This window comes from Malaclemys terrapin, chromosome 5 (assembly GCF_027887155.1).
Source record: "Malaclemys terrapin pileata isolate rMalTer1 chromosome 5, rMalTer1.hap1, whole genome shotgun sequence".
Lineage (NCBI taxonomy): Eukaryota > Metazoa > Chordata > Testudines > Emydidae > Malaclemys > Malaclemys terrapin.
Window position 1 is genome coordinate 19,551,858 of NC_071509.1, and position 19,790 is coordinate 19,571,647.

The 19,790-nt window shown below is 38.3% G+C and overlaps 1 protein-coding gene across 2 annotated transcripts in view; it reads right to left on the reverse strand.

Moving 5' to 3' along the window:
* Nucleotides 1-1,517: 1,517 nt before the first annotated feature.
* The window catches only part of MXD4 (MAX dimerization protein 4), a 48,249-nt gene continuing 29,976 nt past the window's right edge, over nucleotides 1,518-19,790 (reverse strand). For both annotated transcript variants that reach the window (XM_054028822.1, XM_054028821.1), the window contains exons 4-6: nucleotides 15,637-15,751; nucleotides 10,089-10,248; nucleotides 1,518-7,094 (exon numbers count right to left, since the gene is read on the reverse strand). In XM_054028822.1, coding sequence (XP_053884797.1) covers nucleotides 6,946-7,094; nucleotides 10,089-10,248; nucleotides 15,637-15,751 — 424 coding nt within the window. In that variant the 3' untranslated portion in view covers nucleotides 1,518-6,945. The remainder of the gene's footprint in view (nucleotides 7,095-10,088; nucleotides 10,249-15,636; nucleotides 15,752-19,790) is intronic.

Here is a 19,790-nt window from a genome sequence, read left to right on the forward strand (position 1 = left end):
GTGGAATTGAGAGGGTTATTACAAAAGGTATAGGTAGCATAGAATTTGGAGCGAATCAGTTGAAACATTGCACTAAAACCCCTGTAAACTGGTTATTCTAAAAGAAGTTGTTGGCTACATCATCATGAGACTAATCTACCATCTACGGTTCTTTCTCAAATTTAAATTGAGTTGTACAATGGTATAAAATGTTTCATTTGCATGTTTGCCCAATTAATAAATACTTCAAAGTTATGGACACTTTAATATTTAACCAGTGAAACAGCCTACCATTAATTGGCAGATCAAACTTACTCTAAATGTAAAGAAAACAAATTATTAATACATTAAAAGATTAGGGCTGTACAATCCACAAACTACACACTGTTTATGAAAGTATTGTCACATTATATTTCATTACTCATTATTACCACAGCTGTCCTACACTACTCACCTAACCTTAATACTGCCTCAAAATATGCAGAGGTCAAAATAACAAATTAAGATGATTAAATCCCTTTTTCTATTAAACAGATTTATTTATTATAATCTAGTAATTTGCCAAATTGCCATTTGTACCCATTCTGCATCACCTGCATTTTCAAAGCTCTACTGAAAGAATAGTTTGTGAAGAGTCCCTTATGTTTTGTGCAAGAATCTTTAGTGATTCTACAGCAGAACATAGACTCTCAGTCTGATACACAACTGATCTGAATCAAAGCTAATGGCAATTTGACAAATTTCTTGTGATTCATTACAAGTTAAAACCTAAATTATGATGTATTGAAATAAATCTTTCATAAACCTGTATAAGAAATATAGGTAAGAAGCACTCACTATGGATCAAAGACAAGTGAGATCATATTGCTGAATACCGATTCAATATGAAATGATATAACGAATGTGCTTTTGGTTGTTAAATTGCTGTATTTATTTTTTATTCTCATATTAGCAGGCCAAATTCTCAGTTTTTAATCAGGATATCTACCACTTTTGGTATGAGCTCTATGCTCAGTTTAGTAAAACACATTTTAGTCAAACAATGCTTTCTATGCCGTGTTAACGCCTCATTTTGGTTATACCTTGCATACAGATGGAATGATTTTAAGTGAAGTTATATTTTCTTCATATTTAGAGCAGAAATTAATGTTTTGGGTTTTTTTAGTTTGGTTTGGTTTCATACAAATACAGCATTGGTATGCATATTCTAGGGTAGTTCTGGGCATCTGTGTTAAGAAAAAAAAAAATATCAACTCTTTTAAAATAATGGGCCTAATTAATTCCTGGTGTAATGCTATTGACTAAAGTGGAATTAGGTAGCATTTTTATTTGGGCCAGTATATTTAGCAGAGAACTTTGAGTGTTAGTTCCAAACCATGAAGAGTTGCAAGGGTCTTTTAGTGAGGGGAACACCCAATGAGCTTTTTATAAAATGTTTGTTAACCCTGTGTGAAATGAATTGCAAGGAAAAGGAAAAGCACACACACAAAACAAATGATGAAAGAAGAAAAAATTAAAACTGAAAACCACCACAAATCTCAGGTATAAAAATTGTATTTATATTACAATGAAAGAATGATATAACACAATACTTTCGGTGTGTGCTACACAGCGTAGCAAGCACCATGTACGTGTGTACAAATGAATCTTTACAATATAATACATCTTAGAAGCTATGAAGCGTTCCTTTTCAGATATATATTCCAATGGCTCTGGCACAGAACGCACCCAGTACACCTCTAGAATTTCACCAGAAACATAACCTCCACAACAGGAGGCTCTTTTTCGGTGCCTACCATGTACTTCACATGTAGTGAAATATCAGCCATTAAGACTTGTTATTGCACAGACCCTTTAAACCGCATGCATTGAATGTCACCATATTTTATACCCACATTACCTATGCAAAGTTGAAGGCTGAAGTTAGACTGCCTTCACTATGATTCACTACCAAGGTTTCTATAGGTGTACTTGGGTCACCAGGAATCTTTGTTGGGATTCATTTATAGAATTTAGGATAATGACAGGCCCAAATGACCAAATGGTTTCTAGCAGTTCCCACTGTATACTTTCCCTTCATTTTAAGCAGTTCCATAGTACACATAACTTAGATATTTCTTTTGGAGCTATCAATTAGGAATATTGCCTTTCATTCACAAACCACATTAACACACATTCATTGTTGGTGAAATGTCTCTCATAGCTGATAATTTTACCTGTTTTATTTTATAGTGAAAGCAGCTCTCCTTTAAAAAAATAAATCTAAAGTAGCTTGATAGTCATTGCATTCAATTTTGGAAAGGCATTATCGATGGATTGAATGTTTTGACACTTTTTTTTTTTTTAAACACAAGGCGCTGGCCTCTAGCAGTAAATAAATATAATGAAGAAGGATTCTCAAATTTGGTTTTTAAACATTATTAAGGTAATGTCTTCACAAAACAAGTGTATAAAATTAATATCCTTTGTTCAGTGTTTGTGCTGGCTGGGTTCGTAATTGAGAAACGTTTTATTTTGTGTATGGAAATGGCCTTTGAGGAAGAAAAACCAGTGGTAATTACATAGATTAATAATTGATTTAACATTGATAAAAGGGTCAAATGATCACTCGTCCTACCTGTATATGCTGTTTTATACAACTGCAAAAGAACTGGGTACTGTATTCCACAGTTGAGCAAGCTTTAGTGTAGTAGACAAGAGCACACTTGTAGACCAAACTCACATGCACACAATCTCTTACCATTTTTTAAAACATTGTGATTAATTACTTTATCATTTTAACTGAAAATACTAAAATAACATTGGTTTGATAGAACTTGTGGTAATAAGAAAATAAAAACCATGTAAATATTTATCAAACAAAAAATTCTCCATTTCTCATATGTACTCTCTAGATTGTTACAAACTACCTGCTTGCAAAAAAATTAAGTTGCAGTTGATATGCTTGATCCAATACCCATTCAAGTCAGTGAGAGTCTTTTCTTTAACTTAAATATGAATTGTACCAGGTCCTAGCAGACAATACTTCCAAATCTGAAGAAAGTTTTACAATAAGAAATTAACATTTAGTATCTTTGTAAATACCAGACATGAACTTTAGCTCTATCATTGATTTGTTTTGTTTTGTTTTTTTGGCCCATTCCTGCATTCTTCACTGTGGCAAAACTCACATTGAAGTCAGTAGGAGCTTTGCATAAGGAAATATAGTATCCAGTTCTTGCACAGATCTTAGTCTTCTAAAAATGGAGGGTGGGGGGTAGGTTGGTTAGCCATCCATCAATTTGTGGAAACAGCTGGGAAGGGTAGGATGGAGTAGGGGACATGCATTGTCCCCCTAAGTCTTGTGGGGAATCTGAAAAAAATTAATGCTACCTTACGCTGCTTTGACATTTTCATAGCCCCACCCAGGCAGTGGTACAGAAAATACTCACAACATGACCCAAGTAGAGCTGAGGAGGTGATGAACAGTAGGCACCAGCACAAGTGTAGATCCTGGCTGGGACATGGCCTCTTGTAGATACCTTGGGACCTGCAGGTTCTGAAGGCAGAATTTCCTCCTTGTTCCATGGGTAGGAGAGCAGTCAACCTCCTCATCTCCTTATGGAACAATTTGAGAAAATTCTGCAAAGAGAACTTTATGGCAATTTCCTCCAGGCCTTGTTCCATGGGAGAGAAGCTCCAGCCTCATACTCCTACAGACCTCACAACTTTCCCCATTTAGAAAGTGCAAAAGAAAGAAAATTAGAAATGTGATATTCTCAATTTTAAAAACATTATAACACAACATGGCAGGATGATTGGATTAGGTGCAGTTACTCCAAGAAAATGATTAAATATCTCTCTCCCATCCCCCCTCCCTTTTTTGCTGTACTGTTTTGATCGCAACACTAATAATTACACACACACACAAAAAGGACAAACATCCACCTTAAAATTATTTAAAAAACAAAGCAAAACAGGAAACTATTCATCCCTAGTTGCCATGCCATAAGGTAATGTCATAATTAATAACACTGCTGAATAGGGTGGAGAATAATGTTTTGGAACAGAATCACAGGAATCCATCCATCACCACAGAAATCAAAGGGAGATGGATAGAGCTGTTAGCACTTTGATATGTTTGGGCTACTGGCCTGATCCTGCACAACCTTACTCATGCAAATAGTACATCAGTTGTGCCATTGACTTCAATGGGGCTACTACTATAAGGAAGGATTTGCAGGAATGGGTCCCATGTCTGAAAGTGTCATATTACATCAGACTTTAATTAAGACAAACACTCCATGAAAATGATACCATATTTCTTTGTCTTGATAATGGTTACCATAATAATATGCAAAAGAGTAAAAACAAATAAAACCCTTTTTATTTCCATTCAGATTATTGGAGTAATTTTTATTGAAAATATAAGATCTACAAAGCCATGGATACCCAGCGTGGAAGAACTCATTAAATTAGCACATTCATCTTTAAAAGGAGAACTTCTGATCAACATAAGGTACAACAATGTTGGATTTAAAATCTCTACTCTCCTTCTGTGAGTTTCAAATCTCTTTTTATTAGGAGGTTCTGTGCAAGAGCTGCTTGTCACAAAAGGAAACACTTTACAATTCATGAATGTGTTCATTATATAATAAATGAACAGCAACAATATACTAGCCTTTTTTTCCCGTTAACAGTCGTGTGTTAAAGTAAACACTTAATTTTTCCAGATTTGGAAATTAGTTACATATGCACCAAAGGAGCTAGTAATTTCTGCTGCTTGTCAGCTACACACAATGAGTATATTGCTGTGTGTTTTCCCCAACAATGAGGATTTTAGTAATATGCAAAGGTGTATAACATAATACCAAAACCTGCATCACAGAAAAGGTTAATTGTTGTTTTTTATTATTCAGCTGCCAGAGTTTATAACCTTAGGCCCCTCCCTAAAGCCAAAGTACAGGTGGCCATAAATTAGGTTATGTAAATTAAAAGTAGACATTTTCCTTGTTGGCAAGTTCCAAGCAGTAAGCAAGAGTGCAAACAAGGATTGTAAGCTGCCACAAAATGTATTCATATTTCTACTCTCTTGTAAAAGCCAAAGGGAGGGCACATATGTCTAATGTTGAAAGAACAACTGAATCTTTGTTTTGATTATTATGGTCAGTATGTCATGAGTTTTTTATATTTGAATATTAAAATGGTACCACAGTTAGACATCCTATAGCATTATACAATACATTTGTTTCCATACCCATTTAATATTGGTCTCACAGAGACCCTGGTTCAAAAAGCTAACAAAATGTAGATCTGTGTGCTGAAGAATCAAAGGGAGGGCCTCTATGAAGTATAATGTAATTAATGGTTATAACCCTCTCACCAAAACCTAATTTTATAATTGTACTAAAAAGACACCCGGATTGGATGTGAGAGGATTTATAACTCTCAGTGCTTCATTTGTAATAAGATGGACAACTGACCATTCAAACAGAGGGTCTTGAAAGAAACAAAGCTTAGTTGCCTTTAAACAATGAAAAAGGAGAGACATACATAAATGGTCACCAAGGCACAATATGACAAGGGTGAAGAGTCCCTGAGACTCTGGTTTGGGTCTGTACCATTCCCCTCCCTATACAAGTAAATGAGAACATTTAGGAAAATATAATACAAAATCTCTTACAGGAAATATAGACTACACTTGCTAAAATCACTTCTCTAGAAGTGTTTCTAGCTTTTTTTCTTTTTTCGTTTCTTTTTTTTTCTTTTTTTTTTTTAAAAGACCTTCTTTATACAGATAATGCAAAGACTGGTCCATTTTTCTTACCCAGCAAGCCAAGCTCTAATGACTTCACTAAGCCAACGTTGTATTAAAATACATCTTCGTAGTATTGCTACAATTTGGGTAAATATGTTCTGAACAGCTTGATGAGTACTAAATAAACTTTGCTGTTTTACAGCATACACTTTATTTTTTTGCACTTTATTTAAGAATAGAAAATGCAATTATAGCGTGCAAAAGAAGAAAAAATGATTAATTATCCTCTAGCTGAATACTGTAATGATAAGCCATGCCTTCCATAAAAATGTATTGGCAGCTATAAATAGGAAAAAAGAAACATTAGCAAACATTCCTTGTAAGGAGAGGTTTAATTATCAAAATCTGGATCATTTGAGCTCTGTATTCTTTACAAAAATACCGAAATGTTTCAAAAGTCATCTCTTCCATAATAACAGGTTAACACGCCAGTGTTACTTTGTGCTAGCTCTGTTATCATGGTGAGAATGATTTGCTGCTGGTTGGATGCTGATTGCAAAAAAGCAAAAGAAAGTTGAGATCATTCCACATGAAGTCATTATTAGAGCTGGCTTTTTTCCTCCCCATTTTGAAGTACAGTAGTGACTTGTTAATACGATCTTTTTTTTAAAGATCATCTGAGATTTGGAGATTTTTTCTGTCTGCCTCTCTCAAACACAACTAGTAAAAGAATTTATACTCTACAGCCTGTTATAAAGCATTAATAATTTTTCATGAAGAAAAAAAAAAACAAGAAAAAAAAGTAGTTGAATTTTTATAGATTTGAATCACTAACACATCATAGATTGCATTTATTTTTCAATATTTGAAAATGGTTTCTGCAAAATCAAAATGATTTTCTTATTAAACTTCCTTATGCCATCATATGCTTCCAACAGTTTGATTTTAATACTTCTTGCATGGAATGATATGATTTTTTAAAATTTGCAGTATGGCTACATCAAGCTAGCTTTAAGTCACAACTGTACCTAACCACAGTTCTCTGCAGCAAAACCATGATTTACAATATCGAATATTGTGGTTACAGTGCAGGGAATCGTGGGTACAAAACCTCCATTTCAGAGTGCTGTGGTTGGGGTTTCCCGGAAGAGTGGCAGTTGACACCTCTGGAATTTTCTTCTATAAGTGCTTCAGTTAGATGGTCCTGAGCTGAATTGGAAACTCAGGCACTATGAGAGCCTGGCATTAAGTCTGCGGGAATGTGTATAGCCACCATCACTTGAACTGCTTTGCAAACTGTAGTGGTCTTCAACATCACTGGCACTTCCAATACTGTCCATTTCACCTGGTGTAAATTCCATTCCTTCAATGTCTACTTCTAAATGAAACACAAAAGGCAGATTTTCAGAAATGTAGAGAATACAGTCAGTTACTGTGGGCTGATATTGAACATGTTATTAAAAGCCTAATGTGAAAGTCAAACCACACTTAATTTTCCCAAATAATATTTTTAAATTCAGTGCTAGTGAAAAGTACCAGACTGACAGCCCTAGGAATTAAATTCGCTACATATTTAACCACATAACAAATACAACATGACATCAGCACTAAAGGCTTTCTCATACTGTCCTGAACCCTGGTATGGAGAGACCATCTCACAATGTGTAAAGATCATCTCTAGGGCTAAAAAAATAATAGTTTAGCTCCCAAGACAATTTAATACTAGCAGTCTCTGCTGACACTACCAACAAAGGTGACAGTTAGTGGACAGATGGCTGTACCATAATTGTCACTAAGAATTGGACTGATACCAACAACTCATTTCACACAAGCCACTGAAAATCCATCATTTGGGAACAAGTTTGAGTAACTAACAACCAACAAGGAAGGGTACCATAGAGTTGAAAGATCCATATTTTATGATTAATACTTTGAATCACACAGCCCAAACTTTTGGTGATGAATATCATCCTGGACAAAATTTTCAAGCGTTTTCAGGTCTGAATAATGCTTTACACAGAAATAAAACAGTCTATTAATCAATATAATTTAAGGGACGATATGCCCATTTTACCAATCCTTCACAAAAACAACTCTAACCATGTAATGCTAAATTTAAAAAAAACTGTCAAAAATGCATGCAATACAAATGTAATGGCAGTACAAAACTCTGAACGTATTATTACAGCTGGTCAAAAAACAGACATTTTTGCCAACATTTTCAGAAAGGTAAACTTATGAATGAAAAAATGAACTAAATTTTTTGTCTTCCAGCTTCCTTGGAAAAACTGAAAACATTTTTTCTGATTATTTCTGGTTTGGAAAAGGCTGTTTTTCAATTAAAGTTTTTTTGTTTGAAAAATCTCAACCAGTTCTGCTTATTATCCAGAGAAGGAAGAACATGGAACAACCAGGAGACAAGCAGTATTAGAGACTTAGCAATCTGAAGAAATGTCCAGGGCCAGTTCCTGGCACCAGACGAGAAAGCACGTGTCTGGGGCGGCACATTGTAAGGGGCGGCATTCCGGCCAATCTTGGGGCGGCACATTCCGGCCGCCTTACCGTGGTTCTTTTTTTTTTTTTTTTTTGCTTTGGCAGCCTGATCCGCAGCTCCGGAGCCCCTGGCTGGCTCCCCGTGCTCCCCAGTCCCAGCCCTGCAGGGGCACGGACCCCGGCCCGGGGGGGCAAGAACTAGCGATCCCCGCCGCTCACCGTGCCGCCGGGCTCCCCAGGACGCGCCACTCCCCACTGCCTGTACCGGTCTCCGCCTCCCGCATCGCTCTGAGCCCGGCCCAGCCGAGCCGCCTTTAAAGGAGCGGCTGAGCCAGCACCTCCTGCAGCCCCCGGGGGTTCCGCCTGCCCGGCCGGGAGAGGCACCCCAAGGCCTGAGGGGGGAGCCCCTCTCGCCCGGCTGCAAGGCGCCGCCCTTCACCCCCCTGCGAGCCGCCCTTGACCGCCCTCCACACCCTCCCTGTGGCTGGCTTTTTTTTTTTTTTGGCTTGGGGCGGCAAAAAAGCTAGAGCTGGCCCTGGAAATGTCCTAACAAAGAGTCAGATTCTGATATTCTTGCTCACAACAAGTAGCACCTTGTTTTACAAACAGTCCCATTCATTTGAATGGGACCACTTTTGGACTAAAGTGTTACTCATCCTGACCAAGGATATCTGCATCTAATTCCAAGAGCTCAATACTAATCCCAGTGAAGTCAATGGCAAAACTACCGCTGACTTAGTAAGATGCAGGATCAAGTACAAGACACCAGCATGGTACATGCATATGACAAAGAAAATTGAACTGCAGTTACTTGTAAACAAAAACTATTATCGAAGTAATACATTTAACTTGTGACAGCAAGTAACCAAAACCAGGAAATAAAAAAAGTTTGACATTTTTAAATTTGACATGCCACCCTTAAGTCACAGCTGGCAAGACTGGGACCTGTCTTCAAAAAGGACATAATTACCTTTTAAGAAAATAAACACTGACTATATCTTTCATTATAACTTCAAGTCAAAATAAAAATAAAAAAAATGTAATACAAGAAGTAATAGACAAGATAAATATATACTAAGGGATATTATCCTTGATGCAGGTGTAAAATTTCCATTAATGTTAGTGGGAACTCATCTCACTAATCAGGAGAGATTAGTCCCCATGATGTATTATTAAAATCATGGCATAGAGGAATTTATGTTATTATTCACTCAGTAAGATAGTTGCCAATACTCTAACTCTTACATTTCTATATGGTTTACTGCCTTTACAATCTTGCCTTGTTACGGTGCTGCTCACATCCCGTTGTAGAAACTGCTAAATGAGCTACTAGATCATGTGCTGGATCAACTGGTGAAAATCAGGATAGGTTCAATAAACTCATGAAGATTTACAGCAGCGGAGGATCTTGCCCTTAGTCTCAAGTACCATGGGCGACAGCATTTGGAAAATGTGATGTATTCAGGGATTATATTAACTACAATACATCTACTCTGTAATACATTTTCTAATATGTTACCAACATATATTAGAATAAACATACTTACAACAATTTTATTTTTAATACAAACTTATAATGTGAAATACAGAAGACAACAAAATTCTTAACAATAATCTATCATATTGGAGTAAATTTCATTTTTAATACTTGCATTGATTACTGATTTATGATAAATACACTCAGCCAGATTCTGCATTACCCATGTGAAGTAGTAACTTTACTTTGTAATTAGTCCCACTGATGACATAAGAATTTACTCAGAATAGAACAGATTCCAATGGGACAGCATGCAGAATAAGATACTACTAAATTTGAGTAAGGGTGGAAGAAGCTGGTCCAAAGTTTTAATAAACCAGGAGACCTCTCTTGTTAGATTACCTTGTTCAGAATCAGTGGATATTGTTGATCCCATACTGTCAGTGCGGATACGTTCCATGCCCTGCACGGATAGTTGTTCCAATCTACGTTTGAGGTAGCGGTGCTCCCGCTGTAATTGTTCTTTAATATTTAGAGCTTTTCGGTCCTGTTCTTCCAATTTCTTTGGGGGTGAAAAATAAATAATTAAATCATTAACTTATACCAATTTTAAAATGTAAGTAACTTGTTTCAAAATATTTCAATCCATGTTTCTCATATATATGTAATATTTAAAAAATACAAACATATATGGTGGGCCAAAATCTTTTCTTTAGTTCCACTGACTTCAGTAGTTTCAACTGCAGAAGCCAGCAGTGAGTTTGGCCCATAATAGAACACCTATGCTTTGAAAATATCACTTAGAAATTGCTGAGCAACTGGTAAGACTTTCTCAGACTAAGACCCAATTATTGTTGCATTAGTGCTGGGAAATACTTAAATCACTGTACCAATCATTACAAAAAGAAATGAAAAACAGACCATATTAGATTAATACAGAATAAAATAACAAACAAGAACCAGTTTTCAGTCAGAATGTAATGCTTCCTTAGGTGTAAAAGGGGTTTTAATCATAGATTTTAAGGCCAGAAGGGATCATTCTGATCACTGTCTGACCTCCTGTGTAACACCAGGCCAGAGAAGTTTTACTACTTAAGGTTCTCATTAGTTAGGCAATACTGTGATATCATTACAGTAGAAATAGACTCATAGACTCAGATTTTAAGGTCAGAAGGGACCATTATGATCATCTGGTCTGACCCCCTGCATGATGCAGGCCACAAAGCCGTCCCTTCCCTTTCCCTTGACTCTGCTGTTGAAGTCCCCAAATCCTGTGGCTTAGAGACTTCAATTAGCAGAGAATCCTCCTGCTAGTGATCCCTGCCCCATGCTGCGGAGGAAGGCGAAAAACCTCCAGGGGCTCTGCCAATCTACCCTGGAGGAAAATTCCTTCCCGACCCCAAATATGGCGATCAGTAGAACCCCGAGCACGTAGGCAAGATTCTCCAGCCTGACCCTCGTTAGCCATTATACTATTTACCTGCCATAGCACGGTATTCCTTTGACTAAAATCATGTTTTTCCATTTAAACCATTCCCTCCATAAACTTATCTAGCTTAATCTTAAAACCAGACAGGTCCTTCGCCCCCACCGTTTCCCTCGGAAGGCTGTTCTAATATTTCACCCCTCTGACGGTCAGAAACCTTCGTCTAATTTCAAGCCTAAACTTCCCCACGGCCAGTTTATATCCATTCGTTCTCGTGTCCACATTAGTACTGAGCTGGAATAATTCCTCTCCCTCCCTGGTATTTATGGCTTGCTAATGGTGAATTTTCTACTTGTACGGTCTATTTGCTTTCCCCCAAATTTCTCCTTGGTAAGTACTGTTCATACATTTGTCATGAAAGAGGGGTGTAAAGCCAAATGTAGACAAAAAGCCAGTAAGGTAATTATATTGTCTACCCAAAATTTCCCTTATAGTTTTAATAAGAGAAGTTACTGATCAGTTAATACTCAAAGCAAAAACAAAAGAAAAACACCCCCAACATTTGTGCCGTGTTGCTTCTATAAATGGCTACATTATTAATATCAATTTTTGTCTGAGATTTTGACTGAGCCTTTTTGCCAAGTCACCTAAGATCATTTATGGAGGAAAAAAATGGAAGAAGATACTACACTAACTTGGAAGTAAATATAAAGAAGTCTGGGATCATACACAAAAGATATCCACAAATCAAGACCTCGTACATGTAATATATTTTCCTCAGAGACCAACTCCATTAACAATTAAAAATGCGTTATTCTTTTTGCTAGTTGGTCCAGAAGCAGTAAGGGAATCTATAGCAAACTCCCACTTTAGCTGCCTTCACATGATTACCAAGATTCAAGAGACTTATTAGGAAGGACCGTGGCTGCTGGAAGGACTCTTCGCTCACCATATGAATGTGTTTATGCCTGATTTTCTAGACCAGAGTGCCTCGTGAAAGTGTGGAGCAAACAGCAGGTTACCATCCTGAATGATTCCAAAGATCCTGCTGTTTCAGAGTAGCCATCATAAAATAGACGTATTGACCTTTTGAAGGAAGGAATAATGTGCACTGTTGATCTTGGACATTTGCCTCACATTAAGACTTGTCCAAGGCCAGGCACCATTTGTGTGTATATACATAGATACACACAACATTCCAATCAGAAAAGAGATAAATCAACAAGTGTAGGTGGACTAATCAAACTACCTGAGCCCAAGTGATCAGATTTCCTTATTCTCCAGCTGCTACTTATCTGCCACAAACTTGAGCTCTTAGGAACACTTTGACATTAACTCTTGATTCACAGTCAGACTGAAAACTCTATCCAGTACTTCAGTGCAAATATCAGTCTGTTGGGGAAAGGGAATGGAATGTTCAAAATCTACTAAAGTGACTCTGCCATTTTAGCAATAGTGAAGGAAGACAGGCACTCGTGTGACTGTCATTGCAGCTACAATAGCAGGCCCAGCCAGTCTTCAGAAAAGTAGTGCTCTACACCTGCTGGAGAGAAGCAATCCAGTGGCAATTCAAGAGGAATAGGATCAGTTTAACTCTTTAAAAAGAAAAACTATTCACTTTCCAAAAATTGGAGATTAATCGTAATGTTCAGAGTGGTCAAGGAACAAAGCAAGCAAAGGGCATTTATTGCTAGCTTTACTGGCATCTGAATGATGTTTCCATGGTTAATCACACAAATTTGTCACTATTCAAAGCAAATCGTCGTTCTGCATTCTGTAGTACAAAGGTCCAATACAGGTAGTATCACTTGCATATCAGAACAAAAAGGGCATTCACGGCCTTTCATTCACTTTAATCTAAACTATGAGAGGCCTGATTCTCAGCTGATATAAACTGGTGTAGCCTGATTGATGGAAATGAAGCTACAATGATTTACACCAGCTGAGAATCTCCCTAATATATTTATTACTAACAAGGATGGCTTTCCTTAACTTAATCTACAATATTTGACAAGACCTATATGTTCCACTTCTGTTAGCCGCATAATTAATAAAATGCTGTATGACAGCAGGCTTCTTCCATCATATTTCAAATTTTTTACTATAAAGTATTATATTCCCTTTAATGCTTTTCTTATTACACAGTGAACTTTGCTGTAACTTTAGAATGAACCAACTAAATGACTACAATACTGGACACAAAACCAGAAGTTTTTTTAAAGTAATTTTTGTTTTACTCAATTAGTACATCAGATAAAAAATATTTTGAAAGCAGGAGCCATCTTTCAGTTTCTTTTTAATGACTGTCAAGCACTAGAAGATCTAATCGTCAAGGTACAGGGCACATAGTATTACTAATAGCAATAAACTTTTCCCCTCCATCAGTTTTTTAACCCTGAATAGGGTTGTCTTTTACATTAACAGCAGTGCAGTAGCATACCAGCCTGCCCCCAGCCTTTCAAAAAATCATTATTGACTTGTACATTATGGTTATAAGGCAGAGTATAAACCAGTAGAGATTGAGCAGAAATCAACATTTTATATGCTTGGGACTGCACGGTCATTTTTAAAGTGTTACTTCAGATGAAACAATACTTGATCCAGAGGTTGGAGCATTTGTAGTAGAAAGAGGGCCTGAGACATAAGGCCTTGTATCAAAAGCCTGGTCTGAGGCCTGGGCTAAAGTAGGGGTCAAAGCTTTGCTGCTATAAATAGGGTTGCCAACTTTCGAATTGCACAAAACCAAACACCCTTGCCCCGCCCCTTCGCTGAAGCCCCACCCCCCACTCACTCCAGCCCCCCTCCATCCATCGCTGACTCTCCCCCTCCTTCACTCACTTTCACTGGGCTGGGGCAGAGGGCTGGGGTGGGGGAGGGGTGAGTGCTCTGGCTGGGGAGTGCGGGCTTTGGGGTGAGGCCAGAAATGAGGGGTTGAGGGTGCGGGAGGGGGCTCTGGGCTGGGCAAGGGGTTGGGGTGCGGGAGGGGGTGCAAGCTCCAGCTAGGAGTGTTGGCTCTGAGGTGGGGCCAGGGCCGAGGGGTTTGGAGTGTGGGAGGAGGCTCAGGGCTGGGGCATGGGGTTGGGGTAAGGGGTGTGGGCTCCAGGAGGGAGTTTGGGTATGGGAGGGGGCTCAGGGCTGTGGTCAGGGGTTGGGGTGCGGGAGGAGATGCGGGCTCTGGAAAGGGGCTCAGGGCTGGGGTGTGGGTGCAGGGGCTGGGAAGGAGTTAGAGTGTGGGAGGGGTTCTGACCTGGGGCAGGGAGTTCACGATGTGGGCTCTTGCCAGGTGGTGCTTACCTCAGGCAGCTCCTGGTTGGCAGTGCTCCCTGCCTGCCCTGGCTCTGCGCTGCTTCTGGAAGCAGCCGGCATGTCCAGCCCTAGGCAGTGGCGTGGCCAAGGGGCTCTGAGCAGTGCACGCTGCCCACACCTGCGAGCACCACCCCTGCAGCTCCCACTGGCTGCAATTCCTGGTCAATTGGCGCTGCAGAGCCAGCACTCAAGGCGGGGGCAGCGCACGGAGTCTCCCTGGCCACCCCTGCACCTAGGGGCTGCAGGGACATGCCAGCCCCTTCCGGGAGCTGCGCGGACCCAGGGCAGGCGGGAGTCTGCCTTAGCCCTGCTGCGCCACCGACCGACTTTTAACGGCCCAGTCAGCAGTGCTGGCCGGAACCACCAGGGTCCCTTTTCGACCGGGCATTCCGGTCAAAAACCAGACGCCTTTCAAGCCTAGGTATAAAGCAAAGTTAAGTTGTGAGCAAGAGGCAGGCCCTGCTCACAGAATCTGGCAAGAATAGGGCTGATATTGCACAAACATATATTCCTAAGTAGTGCTAGGTACAAGAATATACATGCAAACACATTCCAAAAGGGTGGTACCAGAACACCCCGATACTAGTACATTTCCCAAAGATAACAGGAACACGCTGACCCATCTTAAAGATAAGGTCATGATAACAGCATGATGGGTAGAGATATTTTGATTAAACCAATAGGTACAAGGCAATGGGTGGTACCCAAATATGTCAGAGGGTGACACCTAGATACGCCACAGGAGCAATACATAACTTGTTTGTATTGGTGTAATAAAGAGGTTATCTCAGAGGGAGTGTCTTTGGCCAGCCGAGAGGGATAGTGGAAAGTCCCATCACTAACTGAGCTGCGTCCATTGTCACAGGTATACATGCACTGAGTGTACTTGTAGCAAGTATAAGACACCAATATCGTGCTTCATCAACAATAAACCTGACCAAGTTCCTTTGCTACGTACTGAGTCTGTGGTTATTGGGCAGCTCAATCAAAGTCTGCTATCTCCGCTATCTGTGCAGAGCTGGGACACCATGCTGAAAGAACACACGCAGCCAAACATCGGACCACAGTATTTAATAAAGACCTGGCCATAGGGAAGATCAGAAATACTACATGTGGATTTACTGTTAAAAAAGAAAAATGTTTCTTTTCAACCAATACATACTCCTGAAGGTTCTATTTTAAAGAAAACAAAGTATGGATGGATATTTTTGTTTTTACCTTGATATGCATCTTGGCTCTTTTCAACAGACTTAGAGTGGTGTGTCTGGTGCTATCTGGCCCAAGAGGCACAAGCTGTTTTAGCTGCTCCAAATATAGCCGGAGTTTAGCTCGTCTGAAATTATTAAAAATGAAGAATGTTGTAGAAAAGTTACTCTGTGATAGCATATCCTGTATACAAACACCATCTGCTTGCCTGGATTTCTGTATAGAAGTTGATTCAACAGCAATGGCTTCCTTTCCTCTCCCTTTGTCAAAGCTTCAGGTCACTTGAAATAATAATAGCTGGCACTTCTGTAGTGCTTTTCAGATCTAGATCTCAAAGCAGTTTGCAAGCTTGAGCATGAATCATTATCCCCATTTTAGAGAGAGGGAAACAAAAACAGAGATGTGGATTAATTTGGCCAAGGCCGCAAAGGGAGTCAGTGGCAGAGCCAGGAAGAGAAAACGGGCTCAACCTAACTGCTATTCATGTCAGAGAGAGTTTTTCAATTGACTTAAATGGGAATTGGATCAAGCACTATGTCTCCTGATGCCCTATCTACTGGGAAAATACACCCATCCAAAAATATATATATATGTTCCATCTTTCATCACACATCAAGAATGGTGTTTGCAGTAAAAACAAAAGGGGAAAATTAGGAGTTACAACTATGGCATATTCTGTCATGTTTACTACACTATTCCTTCGTAAGTAGCACTTCTAGCTATTACAATTTGCCTCCTACATTAAACAACACCCAGTCCAGCAGTAAAAAGAAAGATGATAAACATCTATAAGCTGGTATTCTGTGTGTGTTTTTAAAGCATTCTGTGTTTTCTTTCACCAACTGGCTGGCAGTAGACACACAAAATAGTTTGTGAAATATTTTTACTTTAGAACCCTAAAACAAAGCAAGTGATAAAACAAAACATTCCAAGAGTATATTTCTGCATTTTAAAAAAATAAATACTTCCTACTTTTTTGTACATACAACTGAACAAGAAGCAATATGAAGTTTCCATGTGTCTTTACAATGAAGTGGATAACTAAGTGATTACTTAAGCAATGTTTGTAATCTTGTGCCCTTTTCTGTCAGTCTTATCTCAGTGAGAAATTAAAATCAGCATTCTTCATATGTATTAACATGAATCGGCCTTTTTAACATCAGAGAAGAGTAGTCTTAATAGACTGATGATCCTAAAGCTGCCTAAGACCCCCCCAGAAGCAATAATAATAATTAATAAAGAAAATTACAAATATGCCATAAATCATTTTCTGCAAAGATACAACTTTTCATTTCAATTCTGCTACATGCTGGAGTACATCAAACAATTTAGCATGGTAATTATTGACTTCTGAACAAAAATTGCTGATACTTTGCTTTCTTTTTTTTTATTACTATTTAGAACAAGTGTTCGACATCAACATTTAACAGAGGCTAAGACAATTTATTAATGCATAAAAGGCCATGTAATTTGCAGAAGACAGAAGACAAACATGTAGACAAACAATTTTTTTAACTTTTTATGACAGATGAACTATGAAAATACAGATAATTGCAAAACATACGACGTCTATAATACTGCATGTCTGACTACATATATCACACTCGTTAGTTAATCTCTATGTAATCAATAAAAATTAACATATCACATATCAATAATTACTACAATAAGTGTGAATTAAAATGGCATAATTGTAAAAAGTGCTAATATGAGATCATTTTTCCTCCTTCAGCCAATCAGGAAAGGAGCACACTTGAAAAATGTGATGTTTTTGGAGAAAGATCACCACACGACTTCCTGTCTGTGCATGGGGTCTTGTATTGAAATACAAGGCTTTACATTCGTAATCTAAACTTTAAAAATGGAAGAAGATCCCATGAATAGGGCCATATTCAACAACCTGCTCAAGCACATGCCTAACTCTAAACATGAGCAGCCCATTGCACAGGAATACTTAAGCAGCTTGCAGAGTCAGGGCCCGGATTCTGATCTTTAACCCGATCTGAAAGGTTAAATAACATTATTAGAATCTACAAATGCAAAAACTTTCAACCCGGGAGATTTATTATCTATACATCTGTAACCTCTAAAAAGTGTCTGGGGGTTTTGTTTTGTTTTTTGAATTAACAATTTGCTTCTTGGATGAAACTAGGGGAAACGTTTTCAAAAAGAAAATTTTCTAAATTTGCACACAATCATTTGTGTGTACAATTAGCAGTCTTTAGATGCAGTAGCAGGATTTTTGCACATACATCAGGAGAGTGGAGATTAAGGAAGCAGCAGCAATGAAGAGGATGAGAATAGAACACAAAGTGGTGCAGTAAAAAGTTGATTGCTATTGTACAGTTTATTTAATACATTAAGAGCAGCTAAATTATGTAGAAATATACAGGACTGTTAATAAATGGGATTTGTATTGTTAATCCAGAAAAACTCATATAAAAATGCAACCTTCTTACTAAGCTTACTTGCTCTCTGAGTGCTCAGAGACATGTCTGCTGACTTTAGTGACAAAATAAGGTTTTACAACTCTTCAGCCTGAAGAGCTTTAAAACAAATAGAAATTAAACACACACAAATTCCAGTGGAAATAGTTTTATCTATTTATTTATTTGTAAAGCATCTATTCCTCTGTATTATGTGCAACTCAGAGATTGCAGCATTTGTGCATAGTAACCAGAAAGAGAAACTGGCAGAAACTGACTAGACTATTTTCACTGATCAGGGTGAGAAAAATACAAAAAGACAAATGACCTTAGCAGTGATAAATATATTACACTTTTAAAATGTCTTCACTTTTAATAATCTTGATAAGTATTCCAAAGAGTGCATACGTTCAGACCCAGCTCCACATAAATGAGATTCTAACTGGTTGGAAACCGACTTAATGCCTGGAAGTTGGGATCTCCTTAAACTGATTTCTAATGTATTCGATATACACATATTCCTGATGCTAAAAGGTTAAAGGACAAATGTGCACACATGTTTACATAAAACAAAGGTAAAGCAATGACCCCAAGTCTGAAAAGGCCAAGTGTACATGGCTTTTCAATATCTATGTTATGAACAGCTCTACCTTTCCAATCTCCTGGGCAAGGAACATCAGTTGAAGAATTGTGTAAATCCATATTATGGATGGCTTTTCATGTAATTCAGCCATAAATGTTTCGCATACAAATCAGAGTACAAACTGTGTGTGCATATGACCAAGGACAAATATATTACCTATTGTCATGTGAACAAGTTCATGCAAACATCGGGTTTAGATAATTGCAATGAAACAGATTGTTCTTACCAAGTGTCAGAACTGAAAAAACAATTATTAAATTAAATCCCAGGTTTCATAAAAAAAAAAAAAAAAAAACACAAAGAACTCCAAACACTATTCAGCCAGCAATTTGGTTATTTATATGCACTGAGTGACAGCATTATTGGGAAAATTTTCCAATCTTTTAAAAAACTGGCTCAGCTAAATCAACTTCAAAATCAGGTTAGAGCAACAGTGTACACCTGGTTTTAGGTAATTTGTGGAGGCATGAGCTGTTTTTACTAAACTGCTTTCAAGACCACTTCAACTCTGGAAACTGGTTCTGTCAAAATGGGTCAGGCCCTTTAGGCTGGGTCTACATCTTGGCTCTAAACAATTTTAAAATTGGTTTAATCGAACAAAGTTTTGTAAGTGTTTAGTAAATTCTCCCAGTGTACATGGGCCCAAAAATCTAAAAAACATGTCTTTTTAGCACATCAAGCAGTAGGATATTAGACTAAGCAGAAGAAAAGTCTTCTGTATGCTAGAGAAATCTGTGATTCCAAGAACTTGTTTTACCACTGGAATGCTGGTAAAACACTTCAGGTTTAAGAAGAACAGGAGTACTTGTGGCACCTTAGAGACTAACAAATTTATTAGGTTTAAGAACTACTGTAGTTCCAACTGTTTCAGTCTGATCCATTTTAGTGCCAGTGTGGATGTGGACTAGCTGAAATGGTTCAATTAGTCCTCCACTGTCCCAACCTACAACATGGGCTTTTTGAAATGTCCCGAAATCTACTGCTTCTGGGAAATATTCTGGGAACTGCGAGATACCTGTGGGACAGAGGAGGAGTCAGAGTGCATTGCAAACAAAATGGTTTAGAAGAGCACTAATGAGGGCAAGAGACACAAATTT